Below are 21,692 nucleotides of genomic sequence, written 5' to 3' on the forward strand. Positions count from 1 at the left end.
AAAAAAAAAAAAAAAAAAAAAAAAACCAGACACTTTACCATCTTAACAAATGTTTACTGAGGTACTGGGAAGCAAAACATTGATTAAATGTTGAGGACACAAAGAAGTACAGGTTGAGCATCCCAAATCTGAAAATCCAAAATCTGAACTGCTTCAAAATTTGAAGCTTATTGCACGCTGACGTGACACTCAAAGAAAATTGGTCACTACAGCATTTCAGATTTCAGATTCTCAGATTTGGAGTGTCCACCCAATAAGTATAATGCAAGTATCCCAAAATTCAAAAGAAAAAAAATCTGAAATCCAAAACACTTCTGTTCCCAAGAATTTTGAACTAGGGATACTCAACCTGTATAAAATCTCTACCCTTAAGGAACTTACATTCTAATTAGAGTCTCCAACAACAATGGGTAAAACAATAGCTTATAGGGGAAAAAAGGCACTGCTTACAATTAATAGATCAAAAGTCTAATCTACCATTTATTTTTGTGCATGTGATAAACATATTCCCCATTTCAGCTTTTGAAATAATACTGACATTTTTCTAGGTGTTTGACAGAGGGCATAAAAGTTATTTAAATATTCTCTATAGGTTTTTAAGAGCAATGTTTTATTTTAATATTTCTATACACTAATCAACCCTAGAGAAGGCATGTCAAATGAGACAAAAGAAACATTTTGGGCAAACTACTGATTCAAACAAAACATTAACATTTTATTTTCATATAGAGAAAATGTAGCACCATGGTAAAGTAAGAGAATCACTGACTTCAAATCCATTTTATCTTTCTGACTTAAAGACAAAATAAAATCTCTATAACTTTGTGCTGCAACAGTGTACTGATATCATTCCTATAACTAACTTTGACTCAGCACATGAACAAAAATAGTCATGTGTTGCTTAATGATAGGATACATTTTGAGACATGCATTGACAGGTGATTTTGTCATTGTGGAAACATTAAAGTGTGCACTCACATAAACCTAGATGGCATGGTCTATTATACACCGAGGCTATATAGTGCCTACTGCTCCTACACTGCCAACCTGTACAGCATGTTACTGTTTTGAACACTGTAGGCAATGTAACATAAGGGTAAGCATTTGTGTATCTAAATAGAAAAGGTACAGTGAAAAAGTTATTTATAATTATATAGAACCACCATTGTATATGTGGTCCATCCACTGTTGACCAAAACAAAACATTGTTATGCAGTACATGACTATCGTTACTCAAATGTGTTGTTCTGATACTGTGTTATGGGAAAAAAATTAAGATTCCAAATTTCTTAAAATTATTTTATTCCCTGAAAATATATACGGAGTCCCCTTTCAAATAGATAACTTACTGGTACCATATTTAATTGCTCTAAAAAAAAAATCTAACAAGGGCTAGTACCCAATCTGAGTTCCAGGTGCATCTTCTGCAGACAATGCCAGATGTTCTTGATCATAAGCAAACAGATTTGAAATTTACTTGAAGAGCATTTTTACTTACTATTCATAAACAGCAATAAATCAATGAATATTAAGTAATGTGGGTAATGCAAACAGTTTAAAGATATAGCCCTGAGCCCACTAAGTTTAGAAGTATTGGGGGGAAAAAAGATAAGTGCACAAAGAAGGTTAAGTACAAACATCAGCCAGTGCTTGCTATCAAATGAACTGTTTAAACAAACAAACAAACAAACAAACAAACAAAAATGCCATAAATCTTTAGAAGAAAGCAAAGCTACTACAAGTGGGGCAACTAGGGAAAGTTTCCTAGGGGAGTTCAAATTTAAGTAGGTCCTTAAAAAGATTCACCCAGCAGGAGAAGAACGGGGGAAAGGGGAAAGAACAGCATTAAAGGCAGGAATACCTCCTGTGTCAAGGGTCAAAATGTCGGAGACAGTGTTGCGAGAGCTAAATATTTAGTCTAGCTGACAAACGGGATAGCTGGAATAATAATGAAAGGTAAGGACAGAAAGGTAAACACAGGTTAGGCTCCAGAGGCCACAGAAATGACCTAAATAAGCAGTGTTTTAGAAAGATTAATTCGGTGGCTGAACATAATAGCGATAATCTGAGATAAACTTGCACTATACTTACACTATGGTAATAAGGGCTTCAAGTTGAGAGAAAAGAGGTAATAATAGAAACAAAAGGCTAAAAGAAAGATATTACAAAGGACAATTTCTAGTGTTTGGATCTTGCTTCATCTTCCCAGCCACCACCCAATTTAGTGTTTCCATAACAGCACTAAATAATAATTTTCAATATAAATGAGGTCAGTCTTCCTAACGGCCAGGACAACATATGAAAATATTACATAAAAAATAAATCTTAAGGATGTTTCTGGATTACGACTAATTAGAGTAACTTATATCACCTTGTCCACCATCCCAACTGCAATTTCCTAAGCACTGATTCGTAATACTTTATGCTCTATCTGGGAAAGTTTTATGAAAGATGTTTTAAAATTTGTAGATTGTGTTATCTATCCGATAATAGCTGCTGAAAAATCAGGATTATGGCAAGAAACCAGTAAAGGTATGTTCTACTTAGTTTTACTATATTCTTCTCAATTTATTTTAACAATAACAAATTAAGGGAATAATAAATGAAAAGCTTAAAGAATAAAGCTATAACTAGTAATTATTTTATTTTCTATGTGGGCTATAACAAGTCAATTATAGTTACTCCTGGTATTATATTAATAATTGGAACTATCAGTGGAAAAGAATAAAAGAAAGATAGAAGAATCCCTGAAAATACATGGGTAACCCCAATAGAAAGAAAAACTATATTTACAAATTTCAAAAAATGTGAACTCCTTGTTTCTCTAATGGTTGGAGAGAAAATAGTTATCTCGAGACTACGACCAACAGGTCAGAGTCCTCACAACTCCACTGGCATCAGATGTAGAACTTCCTTCCTCATTAAGCACTGAGTCTCCTTAAGCTGTGGTCATATGAATAAATTTCTTTTACTTTCAGCATCCACCTACCCATTATCATGCCAAGAGGGTAACTGCTAAGAAAATAAAAACTTTAATAAATACCAGATTTACTTATGAAGAGAGTATTCCATGAAATGGACTATTCCCTGGTCAAAAATTGCCAGGTCCCAGTGTTATCAGATATAAGAATTTGGATGCACTAAGATAAATTGCACAGGGCTTTTTAAATTTAAAAACAAACAAAAAAACAATCAACCTCTTTCTACTGCACTAAACAAAATTACTTGCCATTTTGAAGCTAACGTTTTGGTGTTCATTCCATTTTCAATGGGAGACATTTTTTTAAAAAAACATTTGTACAGAACAAAGCAGTGGGGCAGAAGTTGCCTAGTGAGGGAAAAGCTAGAAAGGTGTTTGAAAATTGAAGATACCAATTCTATCCTCAAGGACAGAAGCAAAGAAAAGCAGATAATATAAACTGAACTAAAACAAAGAATGAGAGAGGCAAAAACAGAGGCTGACAACCATCTCTGAAAAGGCTAGGAGTTAAGAAGACTGACTACACCTGTACTTCACTCATACACTGAAACTGTCATGATCTGAGAAAGAGAAATCAAGTCCATAAATACCATGCAGCTCATTGAAAAGTACAGGATTCAAGTGGGACTAAGAAGTACTAAAAGGTAATCCAGTCTTATAACACGATCAAGATATTCCCAGAAGCCAATGTTGTATGTATAAATCCCTGTATATAAAAATTCAAAAACATGTATTTTCATACAAACGATATCACTAATTTTTTTTTTTAAGTTTCAGTCCTAAATTGTTTTAAAATCCATAGTAAGACTGACTCCCATCTTTTTTTTTTTTTTTTTTTTTGAGACAGAGTCTCGCTCTGTTGCCCAGGCTGGAGTGCAGTAGCACTATCTTGGCTCATTGCAACCTCCACATCCCAGATGCAAGTGATTCTTGCGCCTCAGCCTCCCAAATAGCTGAGATTACAGGTGTATGCTGCCATGCCTGGCTAATTTTTGTATTTTTAGTAGAGGCGGGGTTTCACCATGTTGACCAGGATGGTCTCAACCTCCTGGCCTCAAGTGATCTGCCAGGCTTGGCCTCCCAAAGTGCTGGGATTCAGGTGTGAGCCACAGCACCTGGCTGAGATTACATATTTCTCAGGAGCAAATATTTGTAAATTAACCCATAAGTGCAACAGAGCTTTTTAAAATATGTATATGCACAAAATATATACATATTTATTCATTTAAAGTAAAAAGTATATATCCGGACTCCATCACGGGAATTCTATTCAATTAGTCTAAATTGAGGCATCTGGTATTTGATGATCACTGCAACAAAGGAAGAGAAGAGGAACACAATGAAAAAGCATCAGGACTCCTGAAAGTCTCTCAAATTATTAGATTTCACAAGTAGAAGGAAATCATTAAAATCAAATTTAAATACTTTGTTTTACAGATAAAGAAATCAAATTCAGAACTGTCTGCAAACAGGTAGTCACTGACACAGCTGGGTCTCAGTTTGGATTTGTAAATGTTCAGCCAAGTTTTGATTTCTTCTAACTTGCTCCAAAGGCAATGCTTGAATTTTACTTTCTTTTACTACTTCCTTAATAGTGATGATTGCTTTTAAACATTTGCAACATAAACCAATTACAGAGTAGAAGAATCAAAGAAAAAACATTTTCAAGGAGGAGGGTGGACTAAAAATAAGAAGGTTTAGTTATTCTGCTTACCAAATTCAAAAGCAAAACAGTCAAAGTGACTTACTGATTTTTAGTTACATTTTAAACAAAAGATAAAATTTACTTACACTTTAAACATAAAATTTACATAAGGATAAAAGTCAATATAACAGACATCTCCAAATTTCACTGTCATGTTACTGTATACACAAATACATATTCATTTTGCTTCTAAATTAAATACTCCCACAGATAATCATTTCAAAGAATCTATCTTAATTTTACTGTTTACCAGAGTCCCTAAGTAATTCTGAGATATATTTAAACACTTGCTAACACAAAGGATATATTTAAGTTATCAACAGGTAAAACTTGCCTTTACAGAATATACTTTGACACAGGCTTCAAATACACGTTAACATTTAAAGTATTACTTTGCTACTAAAACATGGCCACATCTAAGTGGTATAATTAGCTATTAACAGAATAAGAAGCTGGGTGCAGCACCACGTGCCTATAGTCCCAGTTACTCAGGAGGCTGAGGCAGGAGGATCACTTGAGCTCAGGAATTAGAAGCCAGCCTGGGCAACACAGCAAGATCCTGTCTCTTTAGAATAAATAAAAAAAAAATAATAATAAAATAAAATGGCACGAAAAATACGCCTCATTAAACCTAGAATGATTGTAGTTGTGTAAATATGATTTTAATTAGAATTTTCTCATAATCCCATGATCTACTTAACACGAATGAAAATAAATGTTTTGGTAACTATTAAGTACAAAGAACTTGTTTTTAATAGTAAGGTCAAAATATGGACATCTACTATCCTAAACATATCACAAAATGTGGTAACCTTTCAAAAACAGCAAGTCTCCACTTATTCATAAATTCTGTATTTCAGTAATACACTTAATCTTTTTAAAAGATTTACATTTAAGTTAAACCTAAACACACTTCTTATTTGCTTTACTTTTATTCTAGTAAATAAGGACACATACAACCCTATCTTTAACTGCCCTTTAACCCCACACTCATTCCACTCCACCCTCTGGAACAAATGCTTTAGACAAGTGGTTCTAACTTCTTTTTTGGCCATATTCTAGTTAGGTGGGGCAAGATATCCCAGTTCACTTACTAGTTTTTCACTGTATATGCACATGTGCACTAACTCTGTATATAGCCAAATACAACATAGGAAGAAAACTTTTTAAGAGAAATAGGAAGATTCTGAGATATAAACTCAGAAAAATCTAGTAATCCACTGATTTTAATGTAAATATAAAATCTTAGCAAACTTTAATTCACCTACTTAATTTACTAGTCCATTTCTCATGGCACCTGACCATATTTTGAGAATCACTGCTTTATTCCACTCCTGAATTCACCTCTAATCTATCTAGAGGTATCAGCAGACCAGTGCCCTCTACACCAATATTTAATTGATAACTATTTTTAGGTCAGTCCTCTCGCTCAAAAAATGTGCACAGGTACAAAATTTTACATAAAATTTCAGTGTTTACAAATATCCTGAGGCCTATTCATAATCTAACAATCTCTGCTTGAGACTTTTTTCTACAAATCTATGAACTATGCCTTTTCTAAATCTCAAGAGTTTTACCAAATAATGTCAGGGTATGAGAACAGAATTCATGCAGTGACCACTCCCATTCTGCTGAATTAATAAGGTACTCTGACTATACCTTCAGTCTATCAGAGATTATACTTGATTTTCAGTAAGGATATAGCTGTAATTTTATTTTAAAAGATGTATACTCCTCAAATGTAATAAAAATTGATAAATTCCTACAGAAGCTTCACTTTCACCATTTCTCTAGCTAATCCATTACTGCCACCAATCTGTGGCTCAGAGAAAGTTTTGCTAAAAATAACATCGATTCCTTGGAATTTACAATCCATCCACTACATCTGTCTTCAGGTAATAAGCCTCAAGCACCAGAGATTTTCAAAATCAAACTACATAGTTATGGCATAGTTTCATTTAAGTGAATTTGATTTATGTTTTAAAAACTTTTTCCTAAGAGTTGCTCTTAAGAATTTTACCTCTTCTAGACTGAAGAGTGGGAGAATGAGGGATGAGCTTGGACTTCAAAGTCACAGAGACTTTGATCAGAATCTTGTCTACTGCTTATTTGTGTGGGATACTGGTAAACTGTTTAAACTCTTTGAGACTTAGTTTTTTTACCTGTAGTAAGAAAACAATATATACCACACAGGCCTACTGAGGATATTAAATGAACACAGAAGACTCAAAACCTTTATTCCACCCTCGTTCCACCTAAGTCTAAAGCTGAACATCTCCATTTCCTCAATGATGGCTTGTTTCAGCCACAATAGCAAGTCATAACCATTTACACTGACTGATCCGCGTACCCCACAATTCTTGTAACTAGGCCTGCTCACTGTCTTGGGCACAGCAGCCTACCTAGTTACTATTCCTTTCACAGCTGGTACTTAAATAGCATCTCAATCTAAATGAAGATATTTCAAAGCGCCAAACTTAAAAATAATAAAATAGCCAGTCCTTAAGCATCATTACTGCAAGGCTTCATCACTTCCCACTCTCATTACTTGTATTCATCATTTCAAAGCAACTTATTCATAGCACATACATAGTTCAAAACTCATTATGACTGATACACTCTCGAATTCAAAATAATGAAGGGGAGCAGATGACAAATTCCTTTTTTAGAATTTTCTGCTCACTAGGTGAAACAGGAGCAAAATATATTATAGAAAAATTCACTTACTAACATATGTGTGTATACAGGGACCATGTCAGGACCATGTCAGGGTTCAGTGAGGATTAATAGCTATGGTACTCTTAAGATTTGTACTCTGGCTTAATTGAAAATAAGAGAAAATCACATTTTAAGCTTAGTGTCTCAATCTATAAGGTTCCAGGCTTTGCTTTCTTGCAATTCTTTCTGTAAAACTGCTACCCACTATCTAGGAATGCCAAGAAATGTGAAAATGAAACCTTTCTTTGAGTTTTTTTCCTAGAAAGTTTAAGTTTTAACTTACCTTGAAGAAGAAGAAACCTATCTCTTGGGTAGGACCTTGGAAGGAAAGAGTTACATTGCTCATCACTCTAATTTGCCAAGTCTTTCCTGTGAGAAGAAATCTTATCTAAAAATTCATCCCTACTACCTACTGCCTCTGTATCCCTACCCTGGGTGATAGCAGTGTGGAAGTGGAGACCAAAGCAGACAAAAAACTTCGCTATGACTGACAGCCAGCCAAAGGCTTACTCTCTGTAACTTGGGCCATTAATTGTCACTTAATAAATTTGGGTGACTGCATTAAAACAGAAAACACCCCCCACCTCACCCCGCAAAAAAAAAAAAAAAAAAAAAGTTTCTATATCATGTACTTATGCAAAGCATGTACATCTATGTCAAAATTTGCTCTGGCCAGGCACAGTGGCTCATACCTGTAATCCCAGCACTTTGGGAGGCCAAGGCGAGCGAATCGCTCGAGCCCAGGAGTTTGAGACCAGCCTGGGCAACATGGTGAAACGCCATCTCTACAAAAAAGAAAAAAATTAACTGAGTGTGGTGGTGTGTACCTGTAGTCCCAGCTATTCAGAAGGCTGAGGTGGGATAATCATTTGAGCCTGGGAGGTCAAGGCTGCAGTGAGCTATGATCACATCACTGTGCTCCAGCCTAGGTGATAGCAAGACTCTCAAAAAATTTTGTTTATTCTGATCCCAGCTGAGGTTCTGCAGCACTGGCTTTGGGCAAAATTAGTAAATGAGTTTACTTGTTTTATATTTCCTCTTTTCCTCCTGTTTCCCCCTTTATAACTTGTGGCTTCTAGACATTCTCCTGCTACCAACACAGTTATGAATGTGCTCTATAGACTACCTGACTATACTTTATAATAAAAGGCAAAGTCAATAAAATATTAGATCTATTAATAACTGATTACGAAAATAAGTAAATAATGTAGTTTGAATGTATGTCCCTACCAAATCTCGTGTTGAATTATAATCCCCAATGTTGGAGGTGGGGCCTGGTGGGAGGCATTTCAATCGTAGGGGTGGACCTCTCATGAATGGCTTGGGCCATCCCCTTGGTGATGATTAAGCTCTTGCTCTGAGTTCACAGGAGATCTGGTCATTTAAAAGTGTGTGGTACCTTCCCCCACAACCCCCTCCCTCTTGCTTTCGCTGTATATGATGTGCCTGCCTCCTGCTTTGCCCAGAAGCCAAGTGATGTCAGCACCATGCTTGTACAGCCTGCAGAACTGTGAGCCAATTGAATCTCTCTTCTTTATAAATTATCCAGTCTCAAGTACTTCTTTATAGCAATGCAAGAACAGACTAAACACAGTAAAAGCTAACTACTTGTTATAAATGCCAAAGATACTTTTGGTAAATTGCAATATTCATTTCTAATCTAAAGGAAAAAAGTCTCAATAAATTAGGAATAACAAGGTATTTCATATTGTGATTAAAAATACCTATCTCAAGTAAATGATCAAAATCATCCTTAAAGAGTAAATAAAACACTAGAGACATCCCCATAAAAGTAAAGTATGAGGCAAGAACACCTGCTAGTGCTACTAGTCTAACACTGTTTTTGCATTGTTTAGCCTAAGGATTTTTCAAATAGAAAGAGGTGGTAGGAGATCCAATACAATAAAACAGGAAAAAGAAAATCTTTCCTGAAAGGCACAAGAGAGATATGCTATGCTAATGGTTGGGAGAAGTCAATGTTTTGTTTTTGTTTTTTTGTAGAGACAGGCTTTGTTGTCCAGGCTGCTCTCGAACTCCTGGCCTGAAGTGATCCTCCTGTCTCAGCCTCACAAAGTTCTGGGATTACAAGCATGTGCCACCAGGCCCAGCCTCAGTGTCATAGAATATAAATTCTTCCAAAACCGATTTATAAATTCAACGTATTTTGAAACACAAATAATTGATCAACTGATTGGGGAAGTTCATCTCTATAACTCATATAAAACTTTTAAACACACAAATAAAACATGGGAAACATATAAACTCACAGTGCATAAAAAGTCCACTCTGTTAATCAAATACAAGTTAAAATGAGACTGCTTTTTTTGTTTATCAAATTGGCAAGTATGCAGAAGGAAAAAAAAATACCCAATTCAAGGAAATAGGTACTCTCATATTCTGACTCAGCAGTTCTATTTGCAGGAATAATCAAAGCTATAACCATTTATATGTTACAACCATATAACATTTATATGTAAAGATGTTCATGACAGGGTTATAAATAATAACAAAGTCAACACAACATACAACAGCAGAAGACTCGCTTAATAAATTTAAAATATGAACATATAGTGAAATACTATGTAGCCACAAAAAATTATGTTTTAGTGACATGGGGAAATTATTCATAATAATATATATTAGGTTTTCAAATGTAACAAACCAAGGTACTCTGTGTATAATGGTATACACACATTCACAAGAAGAAAAAAGACTAAGAAAATACACAATGCAAGGAATTAGTGTATAAGAAAATACATTAACACTTTACACATTTATATTTTACAATAATTTGTATTTATTCACGCATTCATCTTTCAACCTACTTATTGGGGTTCAGGATTGCAGGTGGCCAGAGCCCATCCTAGCAAATCAGAGGGCAAAGCAGGAATCAACCTTGGCAGGGTCCCCTCACACACATAAACACTCACACTTACTCACAATGGGATAATTTGGACATGTCAATTCACTTAACATGCACAGCTTTGGGATGTGGGAGGAAACCAGAGTGCCTAGAGAAAATCCACGCAGACATGGGGAGAACAGGCAAAGTCCACAGAGGCAGTGGCCCCAGCTGGGAATCCATTTTTTTCTCATCAACATTGTAACAAAACAACACTGAATGAAATGGCATTATTGGAGGGCATGCTATACACAAACCACTTTCAGTGAAAAGTTCTGGGTATTAAGATCATATGCAACATTTATTTTATTCTGTATGCTTTCATAAATTTTCATATTTCCTTCAATAAAAACATATTAGTTTTATATTCAGAAGACAACAAATGTTATTTCAAAGAGATCATCTAAATTTTAAATTTTTGCTCTGAAATCACCAGGGGCTATAAAACCCAGAATATGACTTAAATTAGAATGACAACATTTTCAATGCAAACAATGATGTGCATAAATGTTAAAAGCATCTGAAATAAACCACTGTTTACTACAATAACTTCATTCTTATACCAAGCACTACAGAGATGGCAACCAGTAAGGTAAATAATAGCACATGGTTTGTCATAAAATAACCATACAAGGTTAGAAAAGGGTGGGTACAAAAGATTAAAGGAAAAGATCAAAGCTTGTCAAACCAGAAAGATCTGTTTTGACTTAGCTTTTATTCTTAGCTTTGATATAAACAAATTTTACATAGTTTGCTATACAGTAACTTTATATTTTGCTTTGTGGTCTATTTTATATTTATTTATATTTACTTATATTTACATACACATGTGCATATATGTTTATGTGTATAATTTGGCTTTTAATAATTTAAATAATCTTTACTATCAAAATGAATAAACACAGACTTCAAAATTTAAAGACAAGAATGTGTTTTTGAAGAAATGGACTCAGACAATAATCCATTTAGTTATTATTAGCTATATTTGAAAATAGTTCTTACATTATTTTAGCACCCAATAGACACTGGGCTATAATATTTAACACCTAGACATTAAAACAACATTCAAACAAATTTAACTTTGGAATTTAAAAAAAAAGAGCATCAACATAAATTAATTACATTTACTTTTAAAATTCATTTGATAAAAGTTAAACTTATCAAATAAAAAATAACAAAAATCCTAACACATCAAATTTAATGAAAGTTCAGAATAGAATAAAATCCCCAAATTATTATACTTATTAATATGATTTTCTGACAGGCCATAACAAAATATAATCCAAGATATGAAGATCACTATATCAGAATGAGACTCTCTAACTGAAGATTATAAATTTATTTAAGCATTGACACAATATAGTTTACCCAAAACCATGATGAGTAAGATTCTTAATATGGGATACTCCCTTCATTTATGGGATTTAAATAACTTTAGTGATTCCTGGAACTAGATATTCTTGAATATTTGTGTCACCAACACACAAGGCTTCCTTCAGATAACACCCACTTTCCCTTTTATAGTATTCTCCCCCTAATTATATCAAGAGAGACCTCAATTAGGTAATCAGAGCCTTTTAATCCTAAAATCTCTTAATTTTCTCTTTAATAAGGAAAGTATTCCCTGGGCTCAGAGTAGTCTGCAAATCACTGCGAAAGGTGAACCCATCAAAAAGCTAGTCTGAAGTGTTACCAGGGAAGAGTAGGCAGCAAACATTCAAACCCAGAAACTGTGACTCAACATTTCCCATAAAGCTAAACAATTCTGCATAAATGATAGACCTTGTCAACAAGGCTTTTGCCTGAAAAAGATCTAAAATGAAAAGAGAAGATCAACTGATAAGAAGGTAAGATGTCTGACTATGAGTATCAATACTTACGTATCGTACCTCTGCAGTGGTGTCACTTTGTTCTTATTTTTATCAACTGAACCCGTAGATAGCTGAAGAAAATTGGGATTTAATTTATATAATTCTTGAAGTAGCTTCTGTTCATATTCTTGGTGTTTACCCGCCTAATGAAAGAATAAATTAAAACTGCAGTGGGATTCACAAAATGGCTGGTATAAAATACTGAATAATCTTCTGAATTATTAAATATATTCTAAATAAAACAAGATTTTTAAAAAATAAAACATTAAATAAATAAAATTTAAATAAATTTTAAATAAAACAACTAAGAGAAACCTGTGAGGATATCACAAAACTTCTAGATCAATGAAGTCATTCCAACAAAATTACATGATACATATCTGATAAATTAAGGCATTTCATCAACCCATTTATTGTACAGAAAAGCATATTAAGGGGAGAACATTTTGCTAGCTCAAAAGTGTAAGGTCCACTTTAAACCTACTTCCAAGTCTTTAATGTAAGAATTAAGTCTTGTAACAGGTCATTACTGAGTTTTCCGAAAATCAGCCAAAATTTATGAATCTCCTTTTTAATCTGGAGATTAGCACTTGAAGTAACACATAGATGAACAGTTTTACTATATTCTTCATTATCTTGACACTAAGTAAAACTTCCATGAATTAGTTTTACTTTGTCTTTTCTTCTACGGTTGTCAAAAGTAAAATAAAAATTAATGTATTTTAAACTCTAGACCAAGGGTCAGCAATTTACAGCCAGTTGCCTGTTTTTGTAAATAAAGTTTTACTGGAACACAGTCATGCCCATTCATTTACATATCGTATTTGGCTGTCGTTCTGCTACCAAGGCAGAGTGTAGTAGTGCAACAGAGGCAGAGTAAAGTAGTTGTGACAGGAGACTACGTACACAGCTCAAAAACCCTAAAATATTTACTAACTAGCCTTTACAGAAAAAGTTTGCCAACCTCTGCTCTATACACAAGAGAATGCTATGCTTACTCTAGCTGGGTAGGTGTACATCAAAAGGCAATGTCACAAATATTATGGGAAAAATTAGGCAAAGATTGCCTGTGGAAGCTAATTAGACACAAAAATAAATGATAATGAAATTACTTTGAGTATCGTTTTACTATTTGCATGTATATCTATCTAGACTGGAAGAATATTTTTACTTACCTTCAGGGATGTTAACTTTTTTAAAATTACGGTCTAAATAGATGTTATACAACAAAACCAAAACAGAACAAATCAAAACAATAACAAGTGAGAGCAATTGCATTTAATTGGGCGTAATTGTATCATATATACTGCACAATGCATCGTTCCCTGTTCTGAGAGGCAACTTGCTTGTTTCAGTTGGACCTATAAATATTTCCTATGACACTAAATTTTGAGTTATGCAGTAACAAGGAAAGATTTTCTGATTTTTGCCATAAAATTTATTCAAATTTCTTTCCTACATCAAGAAAGTGTTTTAACAACAACAACAAAAAATCCCCTTTTAAAGTAATTTTAAACTCAGCTACAGAAGAGCAAGATAAATTCAGGACAACATTATGAAATTAGTTTTAAATTATTTTTAAAAATACAATAGATTTGAAATTTACATTTTTAAAACACGAAAAGTCTTGAAAATTATTTCTGGAATCAATACTTTAGGAGATATGGCTTTCACTAATATCTGTGGATAGCCATAAAGAGCTCATCTTGATATTAAAATGACTCTACAGGGGCAGTTCATAAAGACAGGTTAAATCCCATTACAAACAAGTTCCAAAGGACTGCCCAAACATTTTAGTTTATTGTTTAATATTACTTTAAATGAGATCAACTGGGTGGGACTTGAAAATTCTGATAGAAATTGACAGGAAATGTGAATAAAGTATATCCTCTACTAATTAAAATTTAGTTTGAAATGGTTCTACCTTAGATTTCATTAAAGAAGGTTTCATCCAAAAAACAAAAAAAGCATTTTTTAAGAAATCAGTTAAGTCATCTGTCCTTATTAAATATCAGATAGATCTTATTTGAACATTGTTTTTGAATCATAAAGACCATATTGTCAAGAAAACTCTGATGTATTTATTATAATGGGATTTAATCTGTACTAGCTCCAAGTCAAAAAAGGTAATACTCCATTTAACAATCTTTTCTTAAAGGAGCCCCTACCAGACTTTCTCTAGTTTGACCTGGAGAACGAAAGGTAGCAATGAATGCCCCCCACCTTCTAAATGAGAAGTATTCCTGAAAAGTCCACAGCAACAATCTGAAGTCCTCATCTACAATAGGGAAGTGCAGCATTGTGCTTTGGTATAATCCTCATTTAATATGTCGTATGGTCAACATTTTTACTTGTTAAGGCATGTTTATACTACAAATTGAAAGGAGACAGGAGAAGAGGAAACGTAAAAAAGAACATAGGATATTAAGCCTTCAATTCACCTTTTACAGGATACTGATTTAGTGGACACTTCCATGGGGAGAATAATTTTGTAAAAATAATATTAGTTTATCAGCACTGTTTGACAGTACTATTTTCTAGCAAGCTCTGTAAAGAGTATAGATTGGTTTAACGAATAATTACAATATCCCACTTAGCTTTCATTTTGTTGACATTTCTCTTAAAATAGCATTTCCCAAAGTGTTTTCCTGGTCAACTAAGTTCTGGTTGTAAATTCCCTTCGTGGATATGTATTAGCATATTTTAAGGACTCTGAGCAGTCTTGAAGCAACCTGTTCATCTTCATTAATCTAGCATTTCAAACTTAGTTGACCACAGACACATTTTTATTGTAATAATATCCTGCAGAACTCACCTTCCATTAAACACTTTGTTTGGAAAATGCTACTTTAAAGTAATATCAGTTTTCACAACATCAAATCCTTAGTTTTTGCTTTTGCAATTTTAACTAATAAAAAAAAAAAGTACTCCCTTTTCTGCAAAGTCGATAATTCACATGACTTTACTACCTGCATTTCCTCTTTTGTGAAGCTGGCCGCCTCATCCCCCAATTCATGAAGATACATGCAGTCAGGTTTTGGACACTGCATATTCTTTAAGAAGTAACTGCAGTATTTTGTTGTACCTAGAGATGCCTGCAAGAGGAAGAGGGGTAAAGGAAAAGAAGACTCAATGTGAACTGACAACACAATAAGAATCTCCATGTTTAATGTTTTCAGGTCACCTAAAATGAGGCACAAACATGACAAAACAAAAAATATGGCTGCAAATACTAGAGAACTAAACTATTATTAGCAGGATTTATTATAGATGAGGCTCATTTGGAAGAACTAAAGGAAACATCTGTCTATGGTTTCCAAAACTTGAACACCCAAATCTTCCCCAAATATCAAGAGAGGAGATAGACCAAAAAAATCTGTTGCATGTTATGAGTGGTTAGACAAATTCCTTTTTCTAATTATGCCATCCTTCTTCCATTAACAATAAAGCTTTGCTTAGTAGGACTCCTCACTCAAACCTGAATCAATGTCCATATATTTAAGGACTACCTATTTCCGAAGAAAATAATGGTTATATTGTCACAAAATAAGATATATGTAAAAATGCGATATTTTTAAAGATTATCCCCTAATAATGAATGTGTTTATTCCTATCTGGTAAAAGAGGACCCTACAGAAATCAGCAGTAAACAAATTAGCTATAATAGACGGTATGGAACCCTAAGAGAAACTCTTCAAATATATAAATGCTCAGTTCTCCTCTACTTACTATATTTTATCTCATCTCCCTTTTAAAAAAAAAAAAAAAAAAAGGGATCAAGAGGATTATATTACCTTAAGTGTTCTGCCATCTACTACCACATTGTTGACACACTGTATGGCTCTGAGAGCATCTTCTGACCGGATATAGGTTACATAAGCACTGGCACTTGGACCCTAAAGTGAAAAAATCCCATTCCACTGTTACTAGTTTCAAATTAAACAATACTAAAAAAATTGTACTGCAACCTAGGGAATTCTAAAGACCTTGACTGCTACTATTACTAATGACAATAATTAGTAGTAGCAGTGGCAGTTTTGATTAAACACTAAACTAGCTCATTTGAAAGTAATAATACTCAATGAATTTTATCTGATTTTAAGAATACTGTAATATATGTGAATAAAATATTACTTTGGCTTGGCATTTCTTTTTTTAAAGTCATTTGACAGGCTCGTCAAGGTTATTAAAAAATTAAAATTTAGATTAAAAAATAAGATTTAAAGACTATGTCAAATTATGTTCTCTCAAAAATAAATGCAATCTAGAAAACTATTCTGATAACACCAGCATAACAAAGATACTATTTTCAATACCTGAAAATATTACAGATTAGAAATCACTATCAAATCCTCATCTAATTATCACATTGCCTGATAGCAGACTCACCTCCCCCTCCCCTTTACTCCATCACTAAATGTTTGTTTTACTATTTCCCGGCTAAGTCCTAGAAGGGTCAAATGAGCACCAAAAAATCCCCCACCCCACCAACAGAGGTCACTACACTGCTTAAGTCCTTGTCCCTCAAGCTTTCTAATCAGAGAGCAAAGTTTCCTTTGGAACAGCTCAGGTCAAGCACAGATCTTAGGGAGGAAAGGCAAACATCCCTAAAATTAGTTACCTGTGAGCCTGCATATGATGTGCTATTATTGATGACAACTTTATGTATTTTACCAAACTTCCCAAAATATTCTGGTCGTTTTAAAACCTATAAAAGAAGAAGAAATAAGGTATAAACTGTCCCCACTTTCAACAACTTTATCTTTATAATGGAGACATTCATCATCCCTCTTCAGCAAAAGGAAAATAATAATTTTTAAAGTTTTCTAATAAATGTCACTACCTCCTAATTGCAGTTTGTATAGCTAACCTACAGGAAATCAAGAGTCTAAAAGCTATTCTTTTCTTGACCCACTGAACAGAAACTGAGACTCACTAATTGGTATCATCTACTACGTTCTACTAACTGCTCCAATATCTATGGGATCTTACCTGTACAGTATTCTTAAACACAAAACAGATCAAAGATCTTAAGTACACTGCCATTAAGAGATGATCTTATACGAAAGCAATTCTTCGAAAACAATGACCAGAATTATGTATTAAAGGTAAAGACAGAATTGAAAGAACAGACATAGAGACAGTCTTTACTCATAAATCTATTGTATATAACATTGTTTATAAATTACACATTTCAAATACAAGAGTGCCCACTCAACCCTCTATGCTTTATGATTTATCACTGTGCATACAGTTTCCTGTGTCAATCAATTTTACCAATCTCATCCGTCTCATGAGGTTTTTTTCCCTACTTTTCCTGGTACTTAACATTTGGGAAACAAATTTATGTGTTTCTTTCTTTATTACCTGGTTACTTCTTGGTGGTTATTTCCCCTACGTACCTCATCTCCTTTACTTTGTGAACACTACATGCATTCTTTCAGCTTCTCTTACAAACTTAACCTTGGCTAATCTTACCAGTATGTAACTTGATAAAAAGACATCTCCCATAATTTGCAACTACCTCAAAATTTTATTTTCCTAGAATGCACCTTTAGACCTACTGTTCCTACAATCTCTCCAAATAGCAAGCTCTCTCCAAATGAAAGCTTTCTGCATGTACCTATTCAAGTGTGTGTAAGGTATTTCTTTCCATTCATATTTGATAATATTCTTACAGACTTATAATTTAGCTATTCTGTTCTGCATTTGATAGAATCAAAGCTTCATGAATAAATCTATGGCTGGTGTATCATTAATTCTTAGTCTTCTACCTAATTAATAGAAAGTAATTAATCTTACCATATTTTATTTTAGGTGCTTGGAAGTATTAAGATAACTGTTACGTTTGCACGTTTGCTGTAGCCAATTCTAACAGATTAGAAGGTGAGGTAATTACACTGAGTTTCAATCTTTTTCCACCCAAAACCCTTGAGGGATATGATACTAATAGTGGCTAACACAATGACCCTTAGGTTATTTGTAGCAAAGTCTCAGGGTTGATAAAGAGAGAAGAGCAGAGTTTGAAAAAGCTTTCTGGCTAGTGGAGTTTGGAACTGTATTCAATCTTCCAGCTGGATGAATACCAACTCAGCAACCAGCCTCATAGCTAAGACAGCTACTCCAAAGGGTTCAGTGAGGCTGGTCACAGGTTGTACTGCATCAGCATCATAGGTTTATGGCAGTAGTTCTCAATGAGGGAAGCACTCAAGGGGCAGTCTGGAAATTTGTGAAAGCTTTTATTGGGAGAGACTGTTAAAGTGACTGGGAGAGACTACTGGTGTTCAGTGGATGGGGACCAGAGATGTCTTACAAGGCTCAGGCTAGCCCGGTACAACAAAGAATTGTCTGGCACAATTTCTGAATGTACTACAAGACATACCTGAAGCTGTTTATTGAGCCAGAAACAAATTCCATATTATACATAATTACAAAGTATTTTCCCAGTTTTGCCATACATTGAGTTTACAGGAAAGCAAATAATACGTAATTAGGGGATGACTACACATGTTTTGTTTAAAATTTTACTAAGAGTTATCTGAGAAAAATCACATTATTGATGTTTCATGGCACCCGAGTTGCCCAATACATACACCAGCAACAATCTGCGTTTGTAGCTGTCACAGTCCATGATTTTACAAATAGGTGCAAGTATCTTACTTCTTTATTACATAGGATAAAATAGTAGTTTAGAGCCTCAATATGTAAATAAATCCTCCGATGATCTAGTTAAAATGCAGATTCAGATCCAGTAGATCTGAGGCAAGGCTGAAGAGTTTGCTTAATAAGCTCTGCAGTGATATTAATGTTACTAGCCCAGAGGCCACACCTTGAATAGCAAGGTTCTAGAGAAGAAGTGTCCAAGCATTTAAATGTACAAATAGTCTTTTATAATTACTTTCTTTTATTCCTCATTTACATATACTTTTCAAATTATGTGTGTAGACAAATTATATTATCAAGAAGTCATTTCATGAAAGTCAAGGGGTGTTACATTAGTTTTAAAAAGTGGACATTGAGTCTGAGAAGGTTGAAGGCCACTGGTTTATGGAAATGGTTTCTGGCCAACATTTGGGTGTAACACCTTTATAACAACATCAGATTGGTTTGTAATTATGATGACATGTTCACACTGCAGCCAGAATGGTACTGTCAAAGCACGAATCTAACCACATCACTCTGTTCTTAGGAACATTCAAAAGCTTTCCCCTGCCTTGAGGATAAAGTGCAAACTCCTTAGCATGGTTAGAAAGCCCTTCATGATCCATTACCTCTTACCTTGGCAACCTTATCTCTCACCACTGCAATGTAATCTTCCAGCCAAACAAATCACTTGCAGATTGAGGTCTTTCTCATCCAGAAGCATCTATATGGTTGCTGTGCCAGAAGCACTTTACCCCAAAGACAGGAGAGGGGTACATACCTCCCTCCTAAGGTGGAATGCTATCCTTTGTGCCTCGCACACAACACTTCTCATCCTGTTACTTTTGTAAAAAGGAAGGTACTTCTTATTTATCTACTACTACTTGTTTATCAGTGAATGCTCAGTGTCTTAAATAATGCCTGGCATATTGCAGGTACTCAATAAATACTTACTGAAAAAGTGAACTATCTTAGCATTAAACAAAAAGAATTACATGGATTTGTAACAATAGTGGGCCTCAAAGTATTAGCAAATGGCAAGTGGTTGATAAGAAATAGGCTGCCCAGGCAAGGGAAAAACAATGAATTTAAACTTTCCCTATTAACTTGAACACTCTAGATTCTGCCTAAACAACTAGTAAAATAGTATTCTAGTGAACAAATAAAGGGTATGGAGAGTAGACAGAGCACCCTGTACACAGGCACATTATCTACATACTCAATGTCACGATGTACTTCACAGTGGACCAGTTTTCCTACTAACAGTAAATAAACGGCCATGTGACAGAATCATAAATGTCCAAGAGCATGCCTAGTAACCAAAATGTCTTGTTATATATTCCTTGGGAAAACAGTCAAGTATTCATAGATACTACAGAGAAAAACAAAAGCTTGGTAATCAGATGGATGAATGAGTGAATAGATGAATGGATGGATGAACAACACAGTAATCATCAACAGAGAATACCCTGGAATAGGAACTGTAAGACCATGGGCAAGTCACTCAACTAACTTCCTTTTGCCTCAGTTTCTTATTTGTAAAATGAAATGTTGTGTCTTTAAAGTCGTATAGTTCATCAAACAAGCTGCTCTCCTGGGTTATCACATATACCCAGGACATTCTTATTTATGTGCTACCTAGATAACACCCATTAATTTCTTCAAGCTGACCCTAATTATCCTTTCCTCAGAGAAGCTTTTTGTCAATCTCCACACTAGCTAACTGTTCTAATATATGTTCCCAAAAAGCTGTGTACTTTCCTTTTATAACACTCAGCACACATGTAAGCACTTAAATTCTGTCTTCCCTACCAGTCTGTAAGCTTGTGTCTGGCTTGCTAACTACTTTTCCCACTACCCCCGACATCAAAATATCTAGCAAATGGTAGGTATTCAAGAATTAATTTGCAGAATAAATCAATTACGTCCTCACAAACCTAAAATTTTAGGACTTAGAAGGTGATCATCATTACCTCTGATCTAATCGTTGGCTCTAATTACCTTGTCTTCTAAGATCTTTTTTTTTCTATCAACCAACAAATGAATACATTTGACAATCAATATTGGTATGAAGATTTTGGTATGCAAAATTATTTTCAAAATAAGCTTTAATTGTTCCTAAACTCTCCTATTCTGTCAATCAGAATTAGGCCAAATATCAAATTGTTCATCATCCAAAGATAAATAAATTACAAGGATCCTTCTCTGACTTGAAAATGACACTAAAATGTGAACCTTTTGAGTTTTCTAGTGAAGTTAACTTCACTAGAAGATTTCCAAATACTAAAAGGTTATAAAACAAATTAAGAGAACTGTAAAAGATATTATTTAGAAGTGGTATTATTTAAAAAAAACAAAACACTTGTCTCTGATCTTTCTGAATTTTCAAGAGAAATAAAGGAAAGTGCCCATTTATTTTATTTAAGAAAGTCCAATGTCCTCTCACCAAGAAAGAATTATATCAAACATATAAAACTAGTAGAGTATATTTTTAAGCATAGACTCATGATAAAGTACTCTCTCTTTCAGTAGTCACCACTTAGATTCATCTCCTTCAGTATAATAGTTCAGATTAATCTTACTAGAGTTACTTGAAATGGAAATAAGAAATCTCTGTAAGTAAATCAAAAACACAGTGGCTCACACCTGTACTTCCAGCACTTTGGGAGGCCAAGGCAGGTGGATCACTTGAGGTCAGGAGTTTAAGACCAGCCTGGTCAACATGGTGAAACCCCATCTCTACTAAAAATACAAAAAAAAAAAAAAAAAAAAAAAAAGCGGGGCAGGGGGGCGCACGCCTGTAATCCCAGCTCCTCAGGTGGTGGAGGCAGGAGAATCACTTGAACCCGGGGGGTGGAGGCTGTAGTGAGCCAA

General features: G+C 34.3%; 1 protein-coding gene across 6 annotated transcripts in view; it reads right to left on the reverse strand.

Moving 5' to 3' along the window:
• Positions 1 to 21,692, reverse strand: part of CNOT4 (CCR4-NOT transcription complex subunit 4) — a 150,543-nt gene that overhangs the window by 42,077 nt on the left and 86,774 nt on the right. For 3 of the 6 annotated variants that reach the window (XM_017887745.1, XM_017887748.1, XM_017887750.1), the window contains exons 4-7: positions 16,798 to 16,884; positions 15,971 to 16,072; positions 15,146 to 15,271; positions 12,195 to 12,319 (exon numbers count right to left, since the gene is read on the reverse strand). In XM_017887745.1, the coding sequence (XP_017743234.1) occupies positions 12,195 to 12,319; positions 15,146 to 15,271; positions 15,971 to 16,072; positions 16,798 to 16,884 (440 nt within the window). Of the gene's footprint in view, positions 1 to 12,185; positions 12,320 to 15,145; positions 15,272 to 15,970; positions 16,073 to 16,797; positions 16,885 to 21,692 lie in introns of all 6 variants that reach the window. The other 3 variants (XM_017887744.1, XM_017887746.1, XM_017887749.1) reach the window with 1 other exon arrangement.

Source organism: Rhinopithecus bieti, unplaced genomic scaffold (genome assembly GCF_001698545.2).
Source record: "Rhinopithecus bieti isolate Rb0 unplaced genomic scaffold, ASM169854v2 scaffold_17275, whole genome shotgun sequence".
NCBI lineage: Eukaryota > Metazoa > Chordata > Mammalia > Primates > Cercopithecidae > Rhinopithecus > Rhinopithecus bieti.